Source organism: Octodon degus, unplaced genomic scaffold, assembly GCF_000260255.1.
Source record: "Octodon degus isolate 3935 unplaced genomic scaffold, OctDeg1.0 scaffold00010, whole genome shotgun sequence".
Classification (NCBI taxonomy): Eukaryota; Metazoa; Chordata; class Mammalia; order Rodentia; family Octodontidae; genus Octodon; species Octodon degus.
The window spans coordinates 4,519,604-4,545,218 of NW_004524586.1; the positions used below are offsets into that span (position 1 = coordinate 4,519,604).

Consider the following 25,615-nt stretch of genomic DNA (forward strand, 5'->3'; position numbering starts at 1 on the left):
GTATAAATAACTGATGGATTAGTTCTAGTTATTAACTAAATATCTTTGTAGCTCCTCTTTGGGATATATACAGTCATTAATCTGGTATGTTACCATAAAAAGCTTTGTTCTCTGAAAAGTATTATTCTGCCTAATTTACAAAGTGTGATCAAAACATATTAGTGTTTAAATTTTTAAAGTATTGGAATAAAAGGCAATTCTCATAAGCCCTTTCAGAATACTCTCCCTTGTTTCAAACATATTTATCCCATTGTCCTCACCAATTTCTGAATCAGTTTTGGAAGTTCTCTTTTGCAAGTTTCTTCAATTGCACTCATTTATTTATTTATTTTTTCTTTTCATTTTTTATGTATTTGGTACAGGGTCTCATTATATAGCTTAGACTCATAGTGATCCTCCTGTTACAGCCTCCCCAGCACTAGGACTCTCCTGGCTCAGTATGCCTCAGGAGCGGGGCCAGCACGGCATGCGGGACTGGGGATCAAATCTGGTTTCCTGCACTTGCCAAAGCAGCCACTTAGTCCACTGAGCTGTCTCATCTTAAATTACACTCTTATGGCTCCCTCAGTGTGCTAAACTGATTCATACATTTACATTTAGCTTTAGGGAACTGCCAAAGTTGCATGGTCTCCAGTCCATAAGGCAGAGGAAGACACACCAGTGTTTCACAAGCTTACCTTTCCATTGAGGTACTTAGCTGCAGCGTTCAGTATATTTTGTAATCATGCCTTAGAAGATAGTCACAGAAGAGGGCTTCTAGAATTGGCTTAGAGAGTACCAAGAATAATAGAATAAGTATGTTTCAAATCAAGGAGGACTAATGGCAGTTTGTCTTTTGCTGCAATATTTTTTTGTAAAAAAATTAAAGTCGCCATATATTCTGATCATATTGTATATATACATGGAGGAAGTACTTTTCATCCTTTCTCAGCTCTTTTTTTCTTTTTTTAATGTAGCCCAGGATGGCCTCTGACTGACAATTCTCGTGCCATAGCTTTGTGAGTGCTGGGATTACAAGCATGCCTATTCATTCATGCCTGTCTGGCCTATTCATTCTCTAGGCATTATTAAATAAGGTCATTCATAAGCAGATTCCTACAGAGAAATTCTTCTCTCCTAGTCTCATCTCTTCATGATATAGTAATTTTAAGTTCTTTTACAATCTTTCTTATTAGAAGTTAAACTTATACACATATAACTATTGGTGAAGTAAGGACCTTGAAATTGGTGTCAAGGTAGGAGTTTTTTTTAAGTCAAGTTTTACATTTATTAAAGATGGGAAGAGAAGTATGCTCTGTAGAGTAAGTGTAGGCCAACTGAAGGTAGGAAAAGAAGTATACTCTGCAGAGTGCAGAACAGGCCACTGAAAGGACTTACAGTGAGTGGCCACAAGGTTAATGGCTGCTGTCTTTTTTTATCTTCCCTTCCAATGTTAAATCTAGGCTGTCATATGAAAAATCCATTTAATTTCATGCCAGAAGAACTGAAGATAGCTTTCTGTGATTGGGCCCAGGTGCAGGGCTTGGACACATGGTGTCCTGAATCTCTGATTGATAGGTCATGCCCAGTTTCCCATCTGGCTGGCTGCGCTCTAATCTCCTGCCTCATTTCTCCCTGAGAGACAAATTCCTGTAAATATTTATAGGTTGCTGAGGGTGTGGTAGTCTCTGCCTTCATATAGCTACTTCTAGCTGAAAAGGGCTATAGGCTCTGCCTACTGGGAAGTATGTTCTCTACACCTACCTTGGGATGTTGTGGTTTACCAGCTGGACTGCAAAAAAACTGTCAGAAGACAAGTGAAAAAAGAATATGCATATATAGAGATGAGGAGGAAGGTTGGTAAATTTGTCCAGAGTTTTGGGCTGTAGTCTCAATCTTCATTTAAAGCTTTAAACAGGGCTGGTGAGATGGCTTGGTGGTCTAAAGCACCTACTTAGAACAAGCTAAGCTAAGCAGAACACAGGGACCGCGGTTCAATCCCCCAGCACCACATGCCAGCCAGCCCCGCCCCCTGGTGGGCTGAGCTGGCCACACACAATAAATAAATAAATAAATAAATAAATAAATAAATAAATATTAAAAAAATAAAAAAATAAAGCTTTAAACAGATAAACTTTACTGTTGGGGTTATAAAGCCCAGATATGAGCAGTTCAGAATATTGCCTGGTCTGTCTGAAGTGGTAGGCTATGATATAGATGTAGCTATTGAGGATTTCTTTGCTTCCTGTCAAGGAGAAAATACTGCAAAGAAGATGAAACTACCAAGAGCCCAAGACTTGTGGCCCCACATAGCAAGGTTACCCGGGTTATGGATTTGAGTAAAAACAGGAGCCCTAATACAGGTGGCCATTAAAGCGGTGGTGGGTTAAGGATCATCAGTGATTCTACTTAGCTCTACTCAGAAGAATACTGGAGTCTCGAGTATTGAAGAGAAGCTTTAGGTCTTCCAGAGATTGACAAGAATGGGTTGTCTTTTTTTCTTCAGGTGAACATGAATTTATCCTCCTGGTTCATGTTAGCAAAACTTTGTTTGCTATCAGAGGTTAGGGTGCTATAGGACCCTTCTAGAAATTCTTATCCTGAACAAAGAATTAGTGAAGATGAATACAAACAGTAGCAAGATTTTACATTTATTAAAGACAGGAATAAAGGTGTGCTTTCCAGAGTTGAGTGCAGGCACCTGAAAGGGTAAATTTTTTTTAAGAGGAAAGGACTCCTCTGAAATTTAAAGTAACTTATTTGCTGATACACTGACATGAGATGCTGGAAGGCAGGAGAGAACTTATTTCCTTAAAATAGAAAAATTCGTTTTCCCTTGCTTTATATTTAAAGTGTTGTTTTTTAATTGCTTTATTAATCCTTTTGGAAATATCACAAAGATGGACATTTATTTTCTTCAAATGAATACCAAAAATGGTCTAAATCCAGGGAGATGACATTAGTCTGAGGAGAGAATATTTAGGTTTTATAAATGTAGGCTGAATATCCCTTGTCTGAAATGTGTGAGACTAAAAAGTGTTTTTGATGGCAGGGTTATTTCAAATGTTGTAATATTTATATAGACTTACTCAGTTAAACACCCATTATTTAAAAATCAAAAACTTTTTAAGTGTCTTGTGAACACTGAAACAGGCTGGATTTCAGAACATTTTAGATTTCACATTTTCAGATTAGGGATGTTCATGCCAGCCCTTTGTGTACAAGTATTATATATTTTAAGTAATTGTGTGCAGAGGTTTTAGATAGCCAGGTAGACCTATAGATGCAATAAAAATAGGCTTTTGTAGTATAGATTCTATAACCTAACTTACAAATAGTGCAATGTACCATCTTAATTCAGTTTTTAGCTTGTTTTGTCACTGTATTTAAAAAACTTGATACTTTTCTAAAAGTTAGATTTCATTTTGAAATATACCAGTGGCAATGATGTAATACTTTTCTGTAGTTTTATTCTGATTTGATTTGTTGCTTTTGATTTAGTTGTGCACATTTCTCAGGTATAAGTGTTTATAGAATTTGTTTCTTAAGACAATTAAAACATTCAAGAAACTTTCAAAAGACAGACAAATTTAAATAGTAGAGATGCCATTCATAAACTGAATGCTTTTTCTCATTATGTTCCCATTCAGCAACAAGGCAAGGCAATACTTGTTATTTCAGAGTAGCAGTTTATGGTCTTTATCCTAAAATCTTTTACTTATCACAAAGTTCTTTAATGATCCTTATTAATATTAAACAAATATCTTATAAATTTATATTTCCTTTTCCATCTTACTTAGAAATTTTCCTCTTCATTACATAGTATCCAGTATTGGGGGGGATTACCACTAATAATATTAAAATTTTTACAGTATTTCAATGCCAAGAGGATTGCATGCTCTATAGGGTAAAAATGGATCTAACTCAGAAGTTTAATAACTGAGAAAATTTATTGGATTGAGATATATAAAAACAACATGGCAAAAATGTTTACTAAAACATTTGAAAAATTATCAGTGCTTGCTGGAACTTCTGAATCTCACCTAATTGGATACATTTATTCAAAAACCATCCAAACTCATATTCATATATGTATATATATATTAAAGACCTCTTTATAAAGAAGAAATTTAGGGTTATAATTTAGTAGTAGGGGAACATTATTGACAGAGTAAGCCTTATTAAACTCTAGAGAATTAAATACTGTAACTTTATGGGTATCTTCTGGTACTGACTACTGACCTGTTGGCTTTTTGGGGGGCTTGGGGAAGGATATATTAAGAGTCCTGTGAAGTTTTGTTAATTTTCTTACTGCCGACATCTTAGATTTTAAGTAATAATAAAAGTCAGTTGTGTAACATTATAAATCAACCTTTGAAGTTCCCCACAGCTCCAAAATACTGTATATAGTTTTTTTGTTTGTTTGTTTTGTTTTTTTTGGCCAAGAAAGTGAAATTTTCTGAGAAATAGCTTAATAAAGGACTGAGCAGATGGTGGGGAATTAAAGGGCATTACAATAGGAAGAGTTTTAATTGAGTTTATTGGTAGCCATCTACATGTTCATAGGCACCATTTGCTCTTTAGATCACATTTTTTTATCTTTTAAAAATACTATATTTTACTATTAGATTATTCACATAAATCAGTTGCCTCAGGCAAAACTAGGAATACAAAAGTAAATTAAAAGTAGATTTAATATTCTGTACTCCCAGGAAGGGTCATCTCTGACAGACTAGTGATGTAATTATAGAAATGTGTGAATAATATATTTGTACAAATCATTTTTTTCATCTTAGCTTATTTGAATTTGAAGGTTTTCTCGGATTCGAAGCATTTATGGGTTCATGTGGTCTTTGTTTTAGACTTAATAACTTTAGTGTTTATTTCCTTACTTTCTTGGCTGCTCAGTTAATAGTTACAAAAAGCTCATAAAATTGGAGACAGTGGCACATGCCTATAATCCCACCTACTTGGGAAGCTGAGGCAGAAGGATCACAAGCCTAGGCCCAGCCTGAAAATGAAAAGGAATGAGGATGTGATAGTGTTTTCCTGGGTTCTATCTCCAGTATAGCTTTAAAAAATAAATAAATAAATAAATAAATAAATAAATAAAGCAAGCAACTGTGTGGTTTTTCTTTGGCTATTGAGATTTGGCATTTAAACTCTAGCCCAGGGATTAAAAATTTTCCCCAGACAAACAGCTATTGGCTTATTAAAAATGCCAGTTCTTAAGCCTACTCTAAAACTACTAATTCAGAAACCCAGAGCATGGGACCCAACCATTTGTTTCGTAAAAGCTCCCAAAACTATTCTGATGAACAGTTAAAGTGTGATGACTATTGTCCTACACTAGCACAGGTCTTAAAATTATCACTTTTTATAATCATGTTACAACAGCTGTCTTTAATAGTAAATTAAACACTCATCAATTCAGTAATCCATTCTTTAAAAATGTTGAAGGCAATAGTTAAGGAAAAATCTAGGGAATCCTAATGTGATTGTAGTTGGTAAAAGGGGGAGGTACCTACTTTGTAGAAGGGCTTAGGGTTTCTATATCAGGTAAGTAATTCTTGTCCATAAACTACATACTGTGTATTATCCCTTTATTTAATGTTATAATATGAGGGAAGAGATGTTTAGAGATACTTTTTTGAAAAATTTCAGAACTCTTGGACTCAAAGATTGAAAATACAAATCAAGTGGGGATAATTTTAGGATGTTGCATTCTAAAAATAATGAAATTTTATGTTTTCTTGAAAGGTTTTTTTCTTTTTTTTTTTTTAAGTACATTGTCCCACTTTAAAAGTAAATAAATCTTTATTTACAGACAGTCCCTGGGTCTCCGACCCCAATATTCCCCTAGTGGCCCGTGAGATCATGCAGCGAATGATCCAACAATTTGCTGCTGAATATACCTCAAAAAATAGCTCTACTCAGGACCCCAGCCAGCCCAATAGCACAAAGAACCAAAGCCTGCCGAAACCATCTCCAGTCACCACCTCTCCCACGGCTGCAACTACTCAGAACCCTGTGCTCAGCAAACTTCTCATGGCTGACCAAGACTCACCTCTGGACCTTACTGTCAGAAAGTCTCAGTCAGAACCTAGTGAACAAGGTATGGTTTAATGTTATAGTCTCCTGTATCCAATCAGAAAATTTCTAATTTGGGGAGAAAAAAGTATTGGCAAGTAGGGCACCAGTAGGAGTAATAGAATTGAAAACTAACATTCTAGTTACACAAGGCAATCCTTACACCTACTCAGGAGGCTGAGTCAAGAAGATCACGTGCACCCAAAAGTTTGAAGCCAGCCTAGACAACACAGTAGGATCATGTGTCTTTAAAAGAAAAGAAAGCGGCAACACTAGTGCAATTGCTAAATTATTTCTGTTCATACAGTAGTGGAAAAGGATAGTCATTAAACTTTACCCATCAGTAGTTAATAGCCATGATTACAGTATTCCACCCTGGGAATTCAGGTAGTTAATTGTTACTAATTTCTAGATTCCATGATACTAATATGAGCAGTTTGCACTTTCTAAAATATTATATATCCATTTTTTAAAAATCTATGAAAAACTAAGTTTATCCTTTGTGTTCTATAATTAATACCTACCCAGAAAATAGGCTTTTACTTATTAAGTTGAAGTTACACTTGCAAATGAAGTCAAAAGCAAAAACATATTTTACCCATTTTTTCTGCAATTAAAAAACAAAAATCTGCCAAGGTAAGAACACAAAGTAAAAGCCAGGCATGGTGGCACATACCTTATACCTATGATTCCACTTGAAGGCTGAGGCAAGAGGACTCCCATCAGTTTGAGGCCAGCCTGTACTACAGAGTGAGTTCGAGCCAAAAAATAAATATATTCAAGGTTTTATAAATGCAGAAATGCATACATAGACATATGTATTATTTTATGAACTTTCCTTAAAATATTTTCAAAATGGAGTTTCTGAGACTCCAAATTAGTGAAAAGGTTGACATTATCCAGTGCTACTTAACAAGTTTCTTGAGTCTCTGAAGTGTAGCTTAAGTAAATTAAATGTTTCTGTTACATTGTGGTCCCATCTGACCTTTATTACACAAAAATGCAGTATTTCAACACTCTTTGAACTTCTGCAAATAACTGTAAATTAGTGACATCTGCAGTAAATGAGTTTTTTGTCATAGAAATCCCAAGGTTATGAAATATGTGAACCTAATCGTTGAAATACATGTTTATTTTGAAAAGAAAATGTAATTCTCAAGAACCTCCTTTTTTTTTTTTTTTTTTTTTTTTGGAACTAGAGATTGAACTCAGGCCCTTGCGCTTGCCAGGCAAGCACTTATTCTACTGAGCCATCTCCCCGGCCCCTTCAAGAACCTCTTTGAAGGGGCCCTTACAAGTAATGTGTAAAGATTTTACATTTAGTGGACTGTCTTTAGTTTCTCATTAAAGAATGTTCAGTACTTTTGAGAGTTCACTGCCTTGTCTCCCCCACCCTTTTTGGTGTGGTGAACAGCAAGCATAGTATCTAAATTCTGAGAAATTTTCTGGTAGGAGGTCTGCTAATTGCCTGATGAAGTTGATGCTGGTATTTCTGATAACCATATTTTAAGAGTTGTGTCATTGTAGAGTTTTATTTAGGATTGTTTTCCTTGCCATGTATCCATAGTTTTGATTAAAAATCTCTAAATATTACATCAAGTTGGGTGTGGTGGCACACACCTACAGTCCTAGCACTTGAGAGACTGAGGCAGGAGGATCACTACAAGTTGTTAGGCAAGCCAGTTTGAGTTCAGGAATAAATTAAAGAGCTACATTAATTATTTTTCTTTTTTTCTTTCTTTTAAAGAAGTGTGATCATACTGTATTGTCTAGGCTGAGATAGTGTTTTAAAGGCTAGCCTGAAACACTTAGTGAGGCGCGGTCTTAAAAAAAAAAAAAAACCAAAAAACCCAGAATCCAACAGTAAGTATTACATCAAAAGTTTCAGGTTTATAATAGGAATATAGTAGCACAAAGGTTTTTAATAGTAGTGGAAGTCAACACACCGTGATTCCACTTAGTCTTGTTTAACTTCTTATAGCTAGTATTATACTTAAAAATGTTGTATTGACAACATCCTCTTAATAAGAGAAATTTGATAGCACTAGAAGATAGACTTCAGAGAAGCGCTTATTCCACTGAGCCAGCTGCCTAGAGGATAGACTTCAAATGAAGCCTAAAACATTTAAAATAGTTTCTTAATGAATTTTAGGGAATTTAGCCTGTCACAGTATTTTAATAGTAGAATTAATTTTTTTTTTCTATTTGATAAGACTTTGGCTCTTTGATTTAGAAGTCTCTAAATAATACTATCTTCAGTTGGAAGTACCTTATGTGGAGTGAGTGCCTTTGCTCTTCAGAAGTCTAATTAGGCTAGATGTCTAGTGCAGCGCTTGGTTGTATAAGGTTGTAATTCTGTTTGTACAAATAATAATGACTTTAAAGGGCAAAGCTTTTCCCATGTAAGAGTGAGCTTTTTTAATGTATAAATTCCTTCTATATTTCTAACGATCTGAAGTCAGGAATTACAATGTTCTAGGGACAAGTAATAAGTAGGTTCTTTTTTGGGTTGAAATTAACACAGCTAGACAGTAAGACCATTCTCTTGGCCATCTAAAATTCACACACATTGCTTGTGTCTTGCTTTGTTAATTTTAGATGCAGTGACAGCTTTACAAAGTTGTCCAGACCAGTGGGCATAGTGGTACATGCCTATAATCCTAGCACTCTAGGAGGCTGATATGGGAGAATGGCAGATTCAAGCCCACCTCAGGCAGAGTAGCGACTTATTAAGACCCTAACTCCAAGAAGGTGCTGGGGATGTAGCCCAGTGAGACTGAGACAGAGAACTGCAAGTTTGAGCCAATCCTGGGAATTCAGTGGCACATTGAGAACCTGTCTCAAAATAAAAAGGGACTCAGCTACAACTCACCTCAGTGTCAAGGCCTTGTGTTCAGTTCCATATACCACCACTACCACCACAAAAAAAATGTCTCCAGACATAAGATTTCTTTCTAGATATATTTATAAGGGTCTTCTAATTTTATGTATTAATAACATGAATTTGTGATTTGATATAGCGTCTAGGTTATATTTTCAAGCTTTTACCTATATCAGAACTATTTTATTATATAACATTATCCACCAGTTTTTTGTTTTTTTTTTTTGTTTTGTTTTGTTTTTTTGGCTGGCTTGAGTTGTGGGGATCGAACCACAGCAACCTGAGCCTGACTGCTTTGTTGAAGCAGCCACTTAAAGAACTGAGCTAAGGGGCAGGCCCCCTATCCACCAATTTTAATACCTTCTTAAATTTAAAAATGCCTTTATGAATTTCAGCAGTTGAGTATTCTCTGTAAATTTTTTGAAATGTGAAATCCATATAACATTTTATCAGCTGTATCTAAAGAATAATTTGGGTGCACACAAATTATAAACCATTAACAGCCGATTCACCTTATGGACTATCCTGTTTATTGTATGCATGTAATTTAATCATCTTAACTCATATTGTAAAATTTTTACCTTATTTAAAATGTTCTACTTTCAGCTTTAGAGTTTCAGGTAGATTTAACTTGTGGATACAAGAGTATGGAATTATAGTTTGTATGACATTGTGGGATGTAAAACCCCATAGATTTAAATCACAGTAAATGTAGAAAATGAAATTAATAAATTCTAGAGCAACATCTCATGCAGTGTAAACTTTTTCCAGTATTTCTCTCATTATATCTTAGCATTGTCTGTAAGATCTCTGATCTCTTTTTCCCTATTAATGAAATATTTAATCCTTGGAGAAACTGGATATATGATGCTTTGCTAAATTTATATTGTTTCAGGAAGAAAAATATCTTGACTTTTACATTGAACTTAATTTACTAACTCATATATGATGAATGTATTTAGTTGAGTAGGCCTAGGCGTTTTCATTTTTAGCCTGTTCATTTTACATTTGCTCCAGTTTTTAATGTCATCAGGTGTTTCTTTGTGTCTCTACAGACGGTGTACTTGATCTTTCCACTAAGAAAAGTCCATGTGCTGGCAGCACTTCCCTGAGCCATTCTCCAGGCTGCTCGAGTACTCAAGGGAATGGGTAAGGGAAATATTTCTAGCCTTCCACAGTTTTATGTAGATAAGTCATCAAAGATTCATGTCAGAATCCCCTGTATATTTTGAATACCAACTGTTTGGAGTAACAGTTTTATAGGCAGGCATTTTGTAAACTTCTAGCCCATCAGTCAGTGCAGGCTAGAATTGGCTAAAATAGACCAATTTTACTAGTTTAATACAAATACTAAACAATCATGAGCCAAATGTGGTGACACATGCCTGTAATCTGAGGCAAGAAGATCACTCTGAGTTCAAGGCCGGCCTAGGCTACATACTGCCTGGACTACATAGTGAGACTGTGCCTCAAAAAAAGAATGTGGTAAGAATATTTCTTTAGGTTTTTTGTTGCTGAGTGTTTTGGAGTGTGAAACCCAAGCTAAATGCTTCTGAAGTTTAGATGTAAAGGCAGCAGTAATACATGTGCTGAAGTTATTGACTGAAAATTGGACTCCATTGTTTTACTTGGTATCTGTAGTAGGGTTTGGGTTTCTGTTCTTTTTTGTTTTGATTTGATTTTGGTTGTTGTTTTGAACTGCCATATTAACTTGGGCAGTTCAGGAAAATGTAGTTGTATTTTTTTTTTAACATATGATTGATTATGTATATTGCCAAGATAACTAACTTACGGTGCCAAGACGTGATTACATGCTCAGTTTGGTAACTTAGTAAATTAAAGTGAATTCTCTGACCACTTTATTTTATAGTATATGAATTGTCTTTGTTTTCCTTATGTATATTTAGTAACCATTTGAAAAAGTAAACTATGAAGATATTTAGATATTTAGAATATTGTTCTAACCAGAAAACAAAACTTTTTATACAGAAAAAATAACTAGTTTAAGTTAATATTTAACCATTAGAATATCAAATGGAGAAGTTACTTAGATATTAAAAGAACAAGTGGACACTACATGGATTGGCCTTTTCCAGCTTACTCTTTAAATTATTTTCAGACTGAAGCACTCCCTTTCTGGCTTTTAAAATACTCCCTTTATTTTCTCTTAAAACTTTCATCATTTTCCTTTTTCTCCCCTTTTCATTGTAATAGTATTGATTTAATCCATTTTGCACAATTTACTAATTTTGTTTAGCCCTTCTCAATTGTGGTTTATATTAAATAGATCTCCCTGGTCCCGAGTCACTGGATTCCACTACCGTATTAGAAATGCTTGAGTTGTGTAATGAAGGCTGCATGTAGTAGAAGCCCAAGTATAGTTTGCATAAATGAATCCTTTGTTTAAGAGTTACCCTACTTTTGGCTAGCAATCCCGTGTATTACATGGTTGAAGTTGCTGTATTATTTCTCTGACTTACAAGTGTTGTTTTCTACTTGGTTTTGCTTTATGGATGACAGATATATCAGCAGTACCATGCACATCTTTTAGTTGAGTATTTGGTGTTATACTTATGGTGTTAATAATTACAGTAGTCCCTGTTCAGTTTTGGAGAGAACATAGCTGGTTTGACATCATCTCTGCAAAGTTCAGTTCGGGAGCCTCATTAATACAATTGTTCCCCTAGGGCGTTACTTTGTCAGTTGCTAGTCTTAACAATTGATAACTTTTCTCTATTTTGAAAATGAAAACTATATGAATTCACTTAGTGTGAGTACTTGAGTTTTGAAACACTGCTTCTAAGCTAGCCATGTGAAATTTCAAAATAGCGTTTAGTATTTTGAGAAGTTTTTCTTCGAAAAACTTGCTACAAAAATTGTTTATATAGCTTTAACAATACTTTGAATAGAATTTGAAGAACAGTTTTGGCAAAAATAAAAGTAATTACTTTAATCTTGAGTCACTCTAGTCACATAAAAATCATAAATATTCATAGTATTTTAGAAGGAAGGAGTGTGGTAAGTTACAATACTTTGGATCTTTTGATTTCTTTCAGTTTGATGTTTTCCCCCATTGGGGCTGGTTGTCATAGGTATATTTTTTTCCCAGGTAAAATAAATGTTATTTGGAACTGTTTGATTTTTATGGTGGACATATCCTTGTTTGTGGAATAAGTGAACATTATCAGTGGGTTCCAACTGTAAAAGTGGTCCAGTTCTATAGCTAGTTGTCATGAATGTTGAATACATTGCATTAAAATAATTTGACTTACTCTTTTATTACTGTACTTGTTTAGTGGTAACGTCACATTGGTAACAATTCTGTATAGATCTATGGAGACTGATGATCACTTTGTAATTAATAATTTAGGTGCTATTTTCAGACAGTTGCGCGAAACTTTTTCTCCGAAAATTTGTGAACCCAACCAGAGACCAGCCAACAGGTTTAATTTTTCTTTGCCCAAAATGCTCCTGTTTTTTTTTTTCTTTTTTGTGAACAAGTTTTAAAACTAACTGCTGAGACAATTTTTTTTTTAATTTTAGAGAAAAATAAATAAATAAGACAAAGTGATGTTACCCAAGCAAGGCCTTCTAATAAAGGAGTGGTCCCCTCACCCATCCCTCCCTACCTGTGCAAGTCCTGCTCACATCAGTTTCCTTCCATTCAATTAGGCGACCTGGGAGACCCAGCCAGTACCGCCCAGACGGACTTCGGAGTGGTGATGGGGTACCTCCAAGAAGCTTACAGGATGGAACCAGGGAAGGTTTTGGACACTCCACATCACTCAAAGTTCCACTGGCTCGTTCCCTGCAAATTAGTGAAGAATTACTGAGCAGAAACCAGTTGCCCTCAGCTGCCAGCCTTGGGCCATCTGGATTACAGAATCATGGACAGCACTTAATATTATCCAGGGAAGCCTCTTGGGCAAAGCCACATTATGAATTCAACCTCAGCCGTATGAAGTTCAGAGGAAATGGTGCACTCAGCAACATCGGTGACCTTCCTTTTCTTGCAGAAAACTCTGCCTTTCCAAAAATGGCACTTCAAGCAAAACAAGATGGAAAAAAGGATGTGAGCCATTCATCTCCTGTAGATTTAAAGATACCACAAGTTCGAGGAATGGATCTTTCTTGGGAGTCTCGCACTGGTGATCAGTACAGCTATAGCTCTTTGGTAATGGGTTCACAAACGGAGAGCGCGCTTAGTAAAAAATTAAGGGCTATTCTTCCAAAACAAAATAGAAAAAGCATGTTAGATGCTGGACCTGATTCTTGGGGCTCAGATGCTGAGCAGTCTACCTCTGGACAGCCATATCCCACATCGGATCAAGAAGGAGATCCTGGCTCCAAGCAGCCTCGGAAGAAAAGAGGGCGTTACAGACAGTACAACAGTGAGATACTGGAGGAAGCAATCTCAGTGGTTATGAGTGGAAAAATGAGTGTTTCCAAAGCTCAGAGTATTTATGGGATTCCCCACAGTACACTGGAGTACAAAGTAAAGGAGAGGCTGGGCACTTTGAAAAACCCTCCAAAGAAAAAGATGAAATTAATGAGGTTGGAGGGGCCAGATGTTTCTGTAAAGATTGAACTAGATCCCCAGGGAGAGGCAGCACAAAGTGCAAATGAATCAAAAAATGAGTAGGAATACTGTAGAGTGCCAATTACTGTACAAACTGGGTGAGCACTACTGCATCATTGTTCAGCTGTCGTTGCATGCACCAAACTTCATTACTGTGACACTTGTTTCTTTGCAGATTTTGCATTGACTTGTGTGTACAGGGGTGAAAGGTGCATTCTGAATGTTGCATATTTTTAAATTTCCATGTGCAGTATGGCTCGGAATATTGTTTGGCCTTTTGCATGTTTCTCTACAAAAGAGAATTGACTTACCTCACAGAGAACAGATTCATGGAAGTGGACTCCTTGCCTGTAGAGCCTGCATGCTCTCTCCCCCCCCCCCCTTAAGTTATATTTGCCTTTATTTTAAAACAAGAAGAGCAGAAGCCCCCTTTTAGAAAAATCACCTTGTCGTACTGGGAGCTTTATCACTGCAAATTGGAAAGCCATCTTACAAAATTGCTCACATTTTTCTTCTACAATTGAACTAATTGAAGGATTAAAAAATAAGAACAATGAACTTTTGAATTTAAAACTTTTCGTCATTCAGTGATAAATATTTATTTGGGTCATTTGTAATTATATCTTATAATTTTATTCTCACTATTAAATTTACTTAGTAAATTAGCATTTTACTTAGTGCTCACCCAGAGGGGAAAGGAGGTGGGAAATATGCACACACTACCTTCAGAAATGCTTCAGTTAATTACTTTCAACACTACCTTTGCTGTAATTTCATTTGAGATTTTCTAAGAGTAGAGTTTGGTCTCACCAACAAGTGAGGATATAGCCTTATATCATGGAGGACGAGCTCCCTTCTTACTCAGGAGCAGTCAGGGTACATTACATAGAACAATAGAGGATGCTTCATTTTAATAATCTAGTTTTCTTTGTATTTTTCAATCCCTTTACAGAATTGATTATATGCTAACCATTGATTGTTGTTAACAGCAACTAGTTCAAGTTATTCAAGATCTGTTTTTCGGGGAATGGGATGGGAGAAATAGGAAAAGAAATGTGTATAAGAAACTGTGATAATGCGAAAATGATGCTTAGGTTTTACATCCTCATTAGTCTGCCCATTATTCACATTGGAGAAGGATCTAAGTTTGTGGTAAGAAAAAAATTATATAATCCCAGTGTAGCCTAATATGATTTAGGTTGCTTATCAAGTCTAAAAATAATTTAATCAGGAGTTCTTTGGAGTGTCTTCTTTAATCTAAATGTTAGTACAAGTATCTGACAGCTGTTTTTGGATTTTTGTTGATCAGAATTTTTGTTTTCTTGGCATCCTGCGTAATATTCCCATCTTAACTTTTTCTGATAGCTGATATTTATGGTTGATTAGCACACAGGTCAAGACTTTTGAGATCATGTTTGTATAAGCACTCCTTGAAGAGCATTTAGGCTTTTTTTTTTTTTTTTTTTTTTTTTTTTTTGAGATGGGCTTATAAATTTCTAGTGATTAACTTTCAAAAGTTTATTTTCTAGTTTCTGTATGAGTTACTGACAAAGCCCATGGATTTTTTTATTGTAATCAAATTAAGATTATTTTTACAGAGCAAAATCCACACCACATCCTCCCTGTATTCTAATCTATTGAGCGGTGATCATGCCTTTCTAAATATTTAATCACAACTAAAAGTCCTTGGAGTTTTTGTGTAAAATTAAACAGGGAATTTGATTAGACTATTGATTTCAAATGTTTGCTAACAATTTGAGGAGTAGTATGTCCATACAGTCCCATGACATAAATTCTTACCTGAAACTTGGAAGTAGTTCATTAAATTAGGTTAAAGCCAGTTCTTCCCTTAGCAACCTATGTGTCAAAGGTTAGGCACACCATTGCTGTTACTAAAATACAAGCACTCCTCCTTCTTAATATAATCTGGGCATGGGTTTCTCTTTTGATTTGTTTTTTGTTTTTGTGTGTGTGTGTAGCGATGGGCAACCGAACCTTTTTCCTCTTGGCATTCTAGTCTCAACAGAAAAAAGTTTGGATTATTAAGAAACAGTATATAACTGCAGTATTTTCTAGCCTAGCTGGAAGTTGCAGTAAAAATACATTATGAAATGCATGGTTTTCATCCGCAGTTGAAGGAAGTTGTATAAAGTTTGCTATAAGCAAAGGGTTAAGCCTAGGAAGGAACACCTCCTTTGTTCCACACTCAGTTTGTCAGCACACAATTAATTGCAGCCATGCTACCTTTTTGCACAATGTTTGGGATATTCTGTAGCCCAGATTACTGCAGAAAGGTACTTTGAGAAATGAATTTGTGCTTGTTTTTATCCCCTCTCAGAAAGACATCAGTAAGGCCCATTTTAAAATCTGGCCCTAAAAGTTGAAATTTTGTAAAGTTACTGTTCAGAGAGGTTTAATCCTGTGTGGTAGTCTATATAAGTGATGTATGAGTTGAGTTATGTAAATTTTGTCATTGTAGTGTACATGGAGTGATCATTTTACTAACATAAATATTTTCTATGTGTGTTTCAGTGGATGACAATCGAGCAGCAGAAGAATGGTGTGCCTACCCTTTAATGCTGCAGTTTAAATAAGAGAACTTGTATTGTGTCATTTCAGATTGTAGGCTGAGAGTTGTAAATAGTGAAAATTTGAGTACTTCTATTATTTGTTTTGAGTAGAAAGTGAATTTTAAAAACAAACCAAACTCTAAACTTTCTCAGATTAAAAGTCCTGAGACCTGAAGATTGTAATATTCATGTCTGTGAAGCTTTTAAACATTACACTTGAGATCAGTCATGACTTGATATTCAGGTAAATTTTCTTTTCCAAGAAGCTTTTGAATAAGCATATTTTCTCCAAAGTCTTTCTGTCTTTCTCTTTTTGTTTGTGGGGTTTTTTTGTTTTGTTTTGTTTTGTTTTGTTTTTAGTGTAGATTATTTTAAAGCACTAATTGCATTACATTGGTAACTGCAATATAAAATAGCCATTATTGTTTTGTGAAGCATGATTGAAATTAGATAGTGGTCCCTTTTAAATTTCATGAGCCTCTCAAAAAACCCTTAAAAAAACACAAAAAGCTGCTGAATATTTGAAAAGATATATATTTTACCTTATTGTAGGTTTTGTAAAGTTAGTTTGTAATATTCAGGTGCACTTTTAATGTTAAATTTTGTGTTCAGACTTCCATTATACCACTTATTTCTTGGAGGTGGCTCATCACATGGCTGGCTGTCAGTCTTCGTGCTGCAGTGATCCTTTGATATTTGATTTCTTTCTTCATTTGCCACTATGCTGTATTGGCACTTTCAGTGTAGATATTCTAGTTTGGGGACATCCTCACAAATGTGTAATAGACATTGGTCTCTTCGCATGCTTAATTTCTGCTAATCAGAGTTTTGCATGGCTCAAACAACAGTGAACCATTTTTATGATATCCGAAAGTGTAGTTCATGACTGTGTTTGTCACAACAGCCTTTTTTTCCTCCCATTTTCCCATAGATAAATGATGAGATTGCTTAAATTACATAACATTATTTGAAATGATGATAATAATTATTTAAAATAAATTATTACATTTTCAATGAGAGAACATTGATGTTATAGAGTAGATAACCTATGGTGGCACTATTAAATCAAAAACTAATTATGTGGATGGATAGCTAGTTGCTATTTTTATCAACTGTTTTTATTAGGTTTCTCATTTCTGAGACAGGATAGTCATCAAGTTTGACAGCAGTGTGTTTAACTTTGCTCAGTAGGCTTACAAGTGACTCTGAATTATATTTGTGATGAACTATACACTTTTTTCTGCTCCTAAGATACCATGAAGGACAAGTTCTCCCTTTCAGGAAAAATAATTTATATTTGTGTATAATACTTTTAACATTAAGTTTATTGTTATTCTGGAGTTTAGATGTTGCTTGGTAAACCTTTGCAGCAGATCATGAATATGAATAAGGTTTTGTGTGATAGTAGGGTCCTTATGTGAAGTTAACTATGTTCAGTTCTGGTGAGCAAGCTCAGCCAAGTGTGAAGTGTGAACTAGCTTTATTTGGTACATTTTTCTTTTACAATATTGAAGTGCTTTAGAACTCTGGTTATCTTATATAAATCATTACCTCAACCAATTGGCATTTCTATTCCCCTGCGCTTTACCTTAGCTACAGTATGACCTATATGGGATCAGATAGTTAAACAGCAAAGGCACAATGAGATGTTTAGTTCCCAATTTTCTGGAGAGAACTCTCAATTAGACTAAAAATGACTACCTGTTAAAGCCCATACCATAACTACCTTTTGTCATAAGGCAGTAGTACATAACAACCTTTAAGCTGCTAGTGAGCTATGTATTTTCCCCTACCCTAAGTAAGCACATGGTGCCAGGCCTGGTTCTAAGCCTTTGTGATTCTCTTATATTTCACTGACACATACGATGAAGCTTGAATTTCTTTAGTTATCTTCATAAAGTAGGTGAATGAGTCAACTCATTGTCAAAACCTGAAATTTGACTCATTACAAAGTATATATTACAGGTTAGTATCATTTATTTAACAACTATTATCTTTGTAGATCTCATTTTGAAACCACATCTTTTTGACTTTGCAATTCTTCAACCAAATGTCAGGGGTTGTTTTCATATTAGCTACTTTTTCTATGTAGTCAGGTTGCTATTATTGGTGATAGAATATGGCAATAGATTGAATTGCCCTACTAAATGTTTATAAGAAATACTGAAAGTTATAAGTTAAAGTTTGACCTTCATGAAGATATGAGATTATTTTCCTTGTTACCTTTCCATTAGAATAAGGTCTTTATTACTATAGTCAGGCCAGTATTATGAAAAACTTGGTGACTGTAGCCAGACAGTCCATTTAGAATGCTATTAAGCTACATAGAAATTTTTTTTAAATCTAGTTGCTTTCAAAATGTAATGAAAATGAAAAAAGTGTAACCGTGGTACAAGGAATTCAGACCTCCATACTCTGTAGTTTTAGATTATTTTGGATTAATTCTGTCCTTGAGACTTAAATAGGATTTGTGCACATGCTGACTGGAAGAAAAATAGAGGAATTATTTGCATATCTTTTATTCCAAATAGTCTTGCAGTTACCTTTTAAAGAAGCAGACATTAGCCCTATATTGTAACACTGTAGCTATGTTATGAAGCAGGGGAAAAGAGTGGGAAGTAGAATGGATGGACAGGTACATAGACTGTAACAGTAAAAGTCAGAGCATAGATGTTGTGGTAAACTTGGGCCATCTTCATTTGATAGAAAAATTTTACATGGTTTGAAAACATGGCTAATATTGATTTAACAAACAGTAAAACGAGCTAATTCTGCGACTGAGGGGTAATTTTAAAGTTTAAAATTCATTTTGAGCTGTATCCAGAAAAGCGGAAAAGAAGCACTTTTAGTTAACCATAGATTTATTGGATGTAGGAAATATTTTAATCATAATATTTAATCTTTATTGTTTGAATGTGGAAATGAACTCTTTACTCCATCTTGAACTGTCAATGAACAGATTCAGGATGATCTTTTCAACACTGGAAATGACCCTACACACATACCAAAAAAAAAAGTCTAAAGCAGTAAGACATATTTAAAGATCCATACCTCTTAAACTTTTTTTAGATTTGTCTTTGGAAAAAATTTATGAAACTATAACCAGTATTAGTGCAGTCTTGGGCTCCTTGTTCTGCATAATTGCACCCTTTCTCAGGTATGTCCTGAAAACATAAATTTTTAAGTGATCTCTTTGGAGATTAGATTCTCAGTGGATAGTGTGTAAGGGGACTGGGGGTGGGGGTGGGGCAGGGGTAGGTGGACACAGGACACTGACACAGTAGAGCAGGGATTTTAACAGTCAATAGCCAAATAGAATTTCGATCTAGAATACTTTTACCCCCTCAGAGAAACAACTCCTGTTATTTGGTGAATACCCGGTGCTACACTGCTAAAAGTCTTTCATCCAGGTGACCCTTTTCTGCTTGGTGGAAGGGTGTATAGTAAACTTTACTGTCACTAGGAAAGCACTTGTCCAAAATGTTTAAATACTAGAAAAGGGATAATTCAGCACTTTTTCTGTTACAACACTAAAGTCTTAATTTATCTTCAGAGTCTTAGGTACTGTAAGTTTTAGGATGATTGTTTAAAAATATGAAACATGCTACATAATACGGGGTCAGATCACATTTATATAAATATTATTTTAACAAAAGACAGTAACATTTTGTACCTTTCTAGCAATGCTATGTGATTGCCTCATTTTCCCCATTTCATTAAGCATTTCAGGCTTAGGAATTAGAATTTGAGAAAAGATGAGGGGAAAATTCCCCAGGATGAAAAATTATATCAGATCATTATAGGAAAACAAATCATTAGCAACTTGGGTAGGGACTCTCTCCCCTTAAGTCTTCAGGGAATGAGCAGTATTTAGAATCTTTGGCTGAAATTCAAGCCTTTTTACTGTGTAAATTTTTCATACTAATTCACTGACACGCTTTTTACATCAGAGGACTGAAATGGATCTTAATGATTTTAAGTTGTGGAAGGGTATATTTCTAAAAAGAAGGGGGGATAATTAACTAGGTTAGTATTACCAGCATTAGTAAGTTTAAGGAATTTTAGTATGTAATAGCAAAGTGTTTGATTAAAAGTCTAATCCTATATTGCTAGTTGAAATTAGTTACATTCTGATCTAGGAAAACTTAATAGTCATTGGATATTGATATGCTGTGCTGTCAGAAAACCAGACTAAGATAGAAACCTTTATCTGACTCCCACATGTTGCTTGTTCTGATGGGATGTGTATTTTTACAGCAGCTTGTTGCTGCTTTGAAAAAAATGCATAAACTTTACCTTTGGAGCGTTTGCGTATAATTCTTTTATAACCTCCACTTTAAACTGTCAGACATTGGTATTTTATCAGTCCGCACTGTTAAATAAAACTAATATTCTTAGAAATCCAACTTGTACACACTGTTTAAAAACCCTCAGGGACAGTTTACACACTCTTCTCACTCAATTCAGGTACTTTGATGCTATTCTTAAACTTAACAGTGACTTGTATTTTCTGTTTTGCTTTTATTTTGACGTGCTGGTAGCACATCTTTGATGAATGTCAACTTAAAAACTCAGTTCAGGTATCCAGGTATAACTCAGCCAAACAGATTTTAAAGCTGCATATAACTCTCCAGCACACGGTGCCTCACGCTCTTATAGTGGCATTCTATATATTCAGTTATTACTACTGAACAGATAATATGGGGGTTCCTGTTAACAGTGTATTTTTTTAATGTGCATGAATGTGTAGCCTATGCACACATACACATGTAGTTAAACTATATTTTCAATGCCACTAATAGCCAGCACAATTAAAAGACATTCCTAACTGCTTCTGTAAACTGTAACAGGTGCAGTTCCTCCTTGATGTGGCTCTTGCTTCTTCACCATAACTACTACTAAATTCAAGCACTGGTCCTTGGGTGTCTGACCTCCACATTCTAGTTTATGCAATGTCTTTAGAGAATTCTGTGCACTGGCCACTGTGATGGAACCAATGGGCCAGGAGTGCTTTGAGTTTATCAGTAGTGATTCTGCCAAAGTTGGTGTTTTAACATAAATATGTAAAATGTCAAAAAATAAGCAGAGGACTGCCTATCAACAGACAATTTTGTCAATGTATTGTATAGCCTTGAAGACCTTGTGACAAGTCTCTTCCTGTGGGAAGTTCTAATTCTAGTGTTTTAGTCTTTTACATCTCTGATGCTAAGTCATAAGACTTGTGTCTTTAAAAATTATTTACTGTTATATTGTCTGTAATTAACAAAATAAGACATTCCTCTGCTTTGGTATTTGATATCTTACATTTAAAAGTAAATTTCTTCATTTGTAAACCCCATAGCCTTTGAAGATAAAGAAAATGGCATCTTTCAGATTTCTAGAAGTTGAAGTGTCATGCAACAAAACAGGAACCCCCTAACTCTTATGGACCTCATTTCAATATACTGTTTACAGTTTGACGGAATTGTATAATTTAGTATTTCTCTTGTACTGTAGTTTATATTTATTTACAGATTTTTTTGTACTGTGTGATTTAAACTTTTGTTCCTTGCTATGATCAATGTTTATGTAGTAGAGCACTTATGATCACAAATTAAGTTTTTTGATTTGATTGCACTACATTAAATTTTTTAAATGCAGTTCTGATTTTTGACTGGACTAAAATAAGCTGTGTCTTAATGTATGTGATGAGTACTTAAAATTTTAATCCATGTGGTCCCCCCTTTTTTCTTTTTTTGCATTGTATGTCAAAAGCGCTAGTTCTTTCGTGCATGTGTAAATCTAATGGTTCCATTGTATTATTTGACCATGACATTTTGGAGAAACATTCCCAGCTGTAATGTTGTGTATGGTAGTTCTCACTGGATGCTAGACTTTCAAAACCACTATTCTTCTAATAAATTTTGTTGTGAAAACTGTTTAAAAACTTGGTTTCTACTTCTTAATGCTTTTTAAAAAGATTTACAAAAGGGGTAAGAAGAAGTGTATAAGATGCATGTAATCAGAGTTGATAATTTTTACATTTATTTCCAGTAAAGTCTCTTAGACTACTAGAAGTTGCTACTATGGAACTGTAGTTTAGTATTCAAGTGCGATACTACTTGGGAACTGAGTGTCTTTATTAATTTGATAAATCCTTTGGGACTACCTGTATCTCCTAGCTAAGATTTAGTATTTCATAGTTTTCTTAAGATAAATCTCATCCAAAAAACAGAATAACTTTGATAATTTTGGCTTGCACTTTTGTTTTTTGGGTTCTTTTGGGAGGCATACGTACAAAAGCAACATTGTCAGTTAAGGTTATAATAATACTAATGATTCTTGGAAAGATGTTTATCAACATTTTTATTGCAGTGTTTGGGAAGTAGGTGTAAAGCTCTGTGTTAGAAAGTGGTTCTTGTCAAGTGGTTAGAAGAGTAGTTGAATTGTAGTTCCTAATGATTGGAAAATGACCAAATTATTTCAGAAAGCTGCCCTTTCAAGCTCATGATATAATTACTTGTAAGCAGATGTTTTATATTCAAAGATATTCAAAGATGAGGCTATTGTGGTTAGTTGTTTTAGCTTATCTTGTAGTTAATAGTTTTTATCTTAGACTGGCTATGTAGCTTGGTCTTATGGTTGTAAAATCAAAATTTTTCTTGGTATTGTAGGTACATTCATTGGCTTCCTTTGTTCCTTTCATTCTGTTATACCATGTATTTATAGAATATTTTTCTGGAAACCCAGGTATTATTTCTTTGTAAGTTTCAAAGCAGTAAGTGGTTTGATTCTTGTCATTTTTTGCCCCTTTGTTCATATCAGCATAGTAGGATTATGGTCTAGTATCTCATAATGAAATTTGTTTTAGTAATCCTATCTTGAAGTTGTGTTTTGCTGTTTAATTATGACGCTATTTAAAGAAAGGCTGTTCTAAAAACCAGAGCTTTTCCTATAGAATTCTACTGTTTTGGAATTCAGGACCCTGTATCTTATCAGACTTAGGAAAATCTACAACAGCACTGGATTTGCATGAGGGAAATGAAAGGGAAAAAGCCAGAAGGAGTAGTTTATGCCACGTCCTGAAATGTAGGTGATTTTTCCTAAGTACTAAATTTTACCCCTCAGACATACATTTTTATTCAAATATAAAAGCATGCCTAGGTCAGATGTTAGATTTGTAGTTAAATGAGGTAAGTTAATCAAGTTCATTTACAATAAATTGTTAACTTTTATATTCAGTGTCCACTATCATTGGTTGCTTTCAAAAGCATTTTAACACAGAATTGAATTAATCATACTCACTTTACACGTTGAACTTTCCATTTGGGGAATATGATTTTATTATGAGTATCAAGCTGCATTTATAACTCCAAGTAGGCTTGTTTTTAGAAGTTTGTGGGGGAAAAATACTTCCAAACAGAACATTGCCTTTTGAAAATGCTGAAGGAGTATTTAACATTTTAAGTCATGGTTTGGTTAGAATTCACTTAGAATTTGAAAAGTAAAGCAGAGCAATTTTTATGTGCAAATTTTTTAGGCACGCGACAATATGTTGACTAGTGGTTTTAAAGTTTTGAGCTGGTGAGATAGCTCAGCAGACTAAAGTACCTGCATAGGCAAACGCAGAGAGCATGGTTCGATCCCCGCCACCACATGCTGTACCAGCCCCACCCCCAGGGCAGGCTGAGCTGGCCAAAGTTCGGGCGGAGTGGTGTGTGCCTGTAATCCCAAATGTTGGAGAGGCAGAAAATAGGATCACCAGTAGTCCAAGCTGTTTGGTAAGACCCTGCAGCAACCAAAGACATTTAAAAATACTAAAAAAAATAAAATGTTATCCTCATCTTTCATCTTGGTATATTAGAAGCATCACTTGATAATTTATCTGTAAAAATTCTGATTCTTGAATCTTAAAAATTAAATTTTAGGTCCAGACTTTTTTTGTATGTGTGTGTGTTTTTGTACAGGGTCTCACTACACAGCTCAAACTCATAGTGATCCTCCTATTTTCAGCCTCCCCGGCACTGGGATTACAGGTGTGCGCCACCACCACACCCGGTCTCATTTGCCATCTCAGTGCGCCCCAGGGGCGGGGCCAGCTTGGCAAGGCACTCCTGGGATTGAACCCTGGCTGCTGCTCTCTGCCTCAGCACGCGCTTTAGTCCATTGAGCTATATGGTCAGCCCTTGAATGCATTTTTTTATTATTAAAATTTTATTTTATTTTATTTTGAAGAGGAAAAACAAATACAGAATCAGGGTAACATACAATGATACATATATTACAGATTTTCGAAAGAAGAATAGCTGATTAAGCATGAATGATATGTATTTTTATCAAATCTGTTGCTCAGATTATCAGATATAGTTATGCAGGACGGGACATAAAATTGAATATTACTGCATGCTTTCAAGAAATCTTAAAATGTTCTTGTCACTTTCTTTTAATACCTTAGAAGACCTAGATGACAGGCATTTCAAACATAGTTTTTGTATTACACATTGCTGTCCTCAATGAGATGCATTTTTTATTCTAACTTTTATTCACAGTTTATCTTTCTCTTGGGTGCAGGCTGGTTCTACCTTGAGTATTACATTGGAAAGGGGCCATCAGATATATTCAATCTTAATTAGAATCACTCCTTTAAGAATACATATAATTCAATTTTATGAAAGTGAGAGTTAAGCATATTTTCTAGATACTCCACAGGGAAGTTTTTGATAATTCTAAAAAACAACAAAGTTCACTATCTTAACCACCTTTGTATGATTCTTTAGTGTGAAGGACGATAACATTGTAACCTAAGGAAGTTTTTATAAACCAGCTGACTAACAGGACTCTTGATTTCTGTTCTAATCATTTTTGAGATGAAACACCTGGACCTGCCCCAACACAAAATCATGATTATGAACCTTTATACTTCTATACCTCTCAGCTTTCTTTACTCAGCCTTGAGTCAAGAATGAGGGATTCCACCTACAAATTATCTTCCAGATTTCTTTTAACTAAATCTCAAAACTAGTTTGACTCAGGTGAATTGAACCATTTTTTAGGATGAAAAAAATTAGCACTAAAGAAATTACATTTGAAGCATGTTAAAAATCACCATTGATTTTTTTACTTAAAGCTTTCATAAAGGAAATTGATTTTTAATAGGCAGTGATCCCCCCACAGTCTGAGGGGGGGTTTGTGAACCTGGCTTGAAATCCCAATCCTTGAACCCCCTCACTGTATGAATAAGATGTTCAGTATTTCTGGGCCTGTCTTACCTGTCAAAGGGGCCTGTGCCATCTAGGCCTTAGGTCTGCTGTGAGACTTAATGGAATCGTGTATGTACAATGCTTAGCGCTAGCTCAGTCTCTTTGCAAGTGTCCATTAAATGAAACTAGCAGATGTTAAAATTTAGTGCACGGGGTTAAGAGTGTGAAACAATCAGATTGTATTTGATCAGAACTTTGAAAGTTAAGCCCTGTTTATATTAGAGGACATAAATCTTGTTTTACCTCTTTAGTCAAAGATGTAAAAATGTTGAAACAG

At 35.0% G+C, this 25,615-nt stretch overlaps 1 protein-coding gene across 13 annotated transcripts in view; it reads left to right on the plus strand.

Moving 5' to 3' along the window:
- The window catches only part of LOC101572068 (ligand-dependent corepressor), a 178,657-nt gene that overhangs the window by 118,209 nt on the left and 34,833 nt on the right, over positions 1–25,615 (plus strand). For 6 of the 13 annotated variants that reach the window (XM_023708852.1, XM_023708842.1, XM_023708847.1 and 3 more), the window contains 2 exons: positions 5,807–6,094; positions 10,006–10,099. In XM_023708852.1, coding sequence (XP_023564620.1) covers positions 5,807–6,094; positions 10,006–10,099 — 382 coding nt within the window. Of the gene's footprint in view, positions 1–5,806; positions 6,095–10,005; positions 10,100–12,622; positions 19,116–21,440; positions 22,020–25,615 lie in introns of those variants that run through there. The other 7 variants (XR_002819827.1, XM_023708851.1, XM_023708850.1 and 4 more) reach the window with 7 other exon arrangements.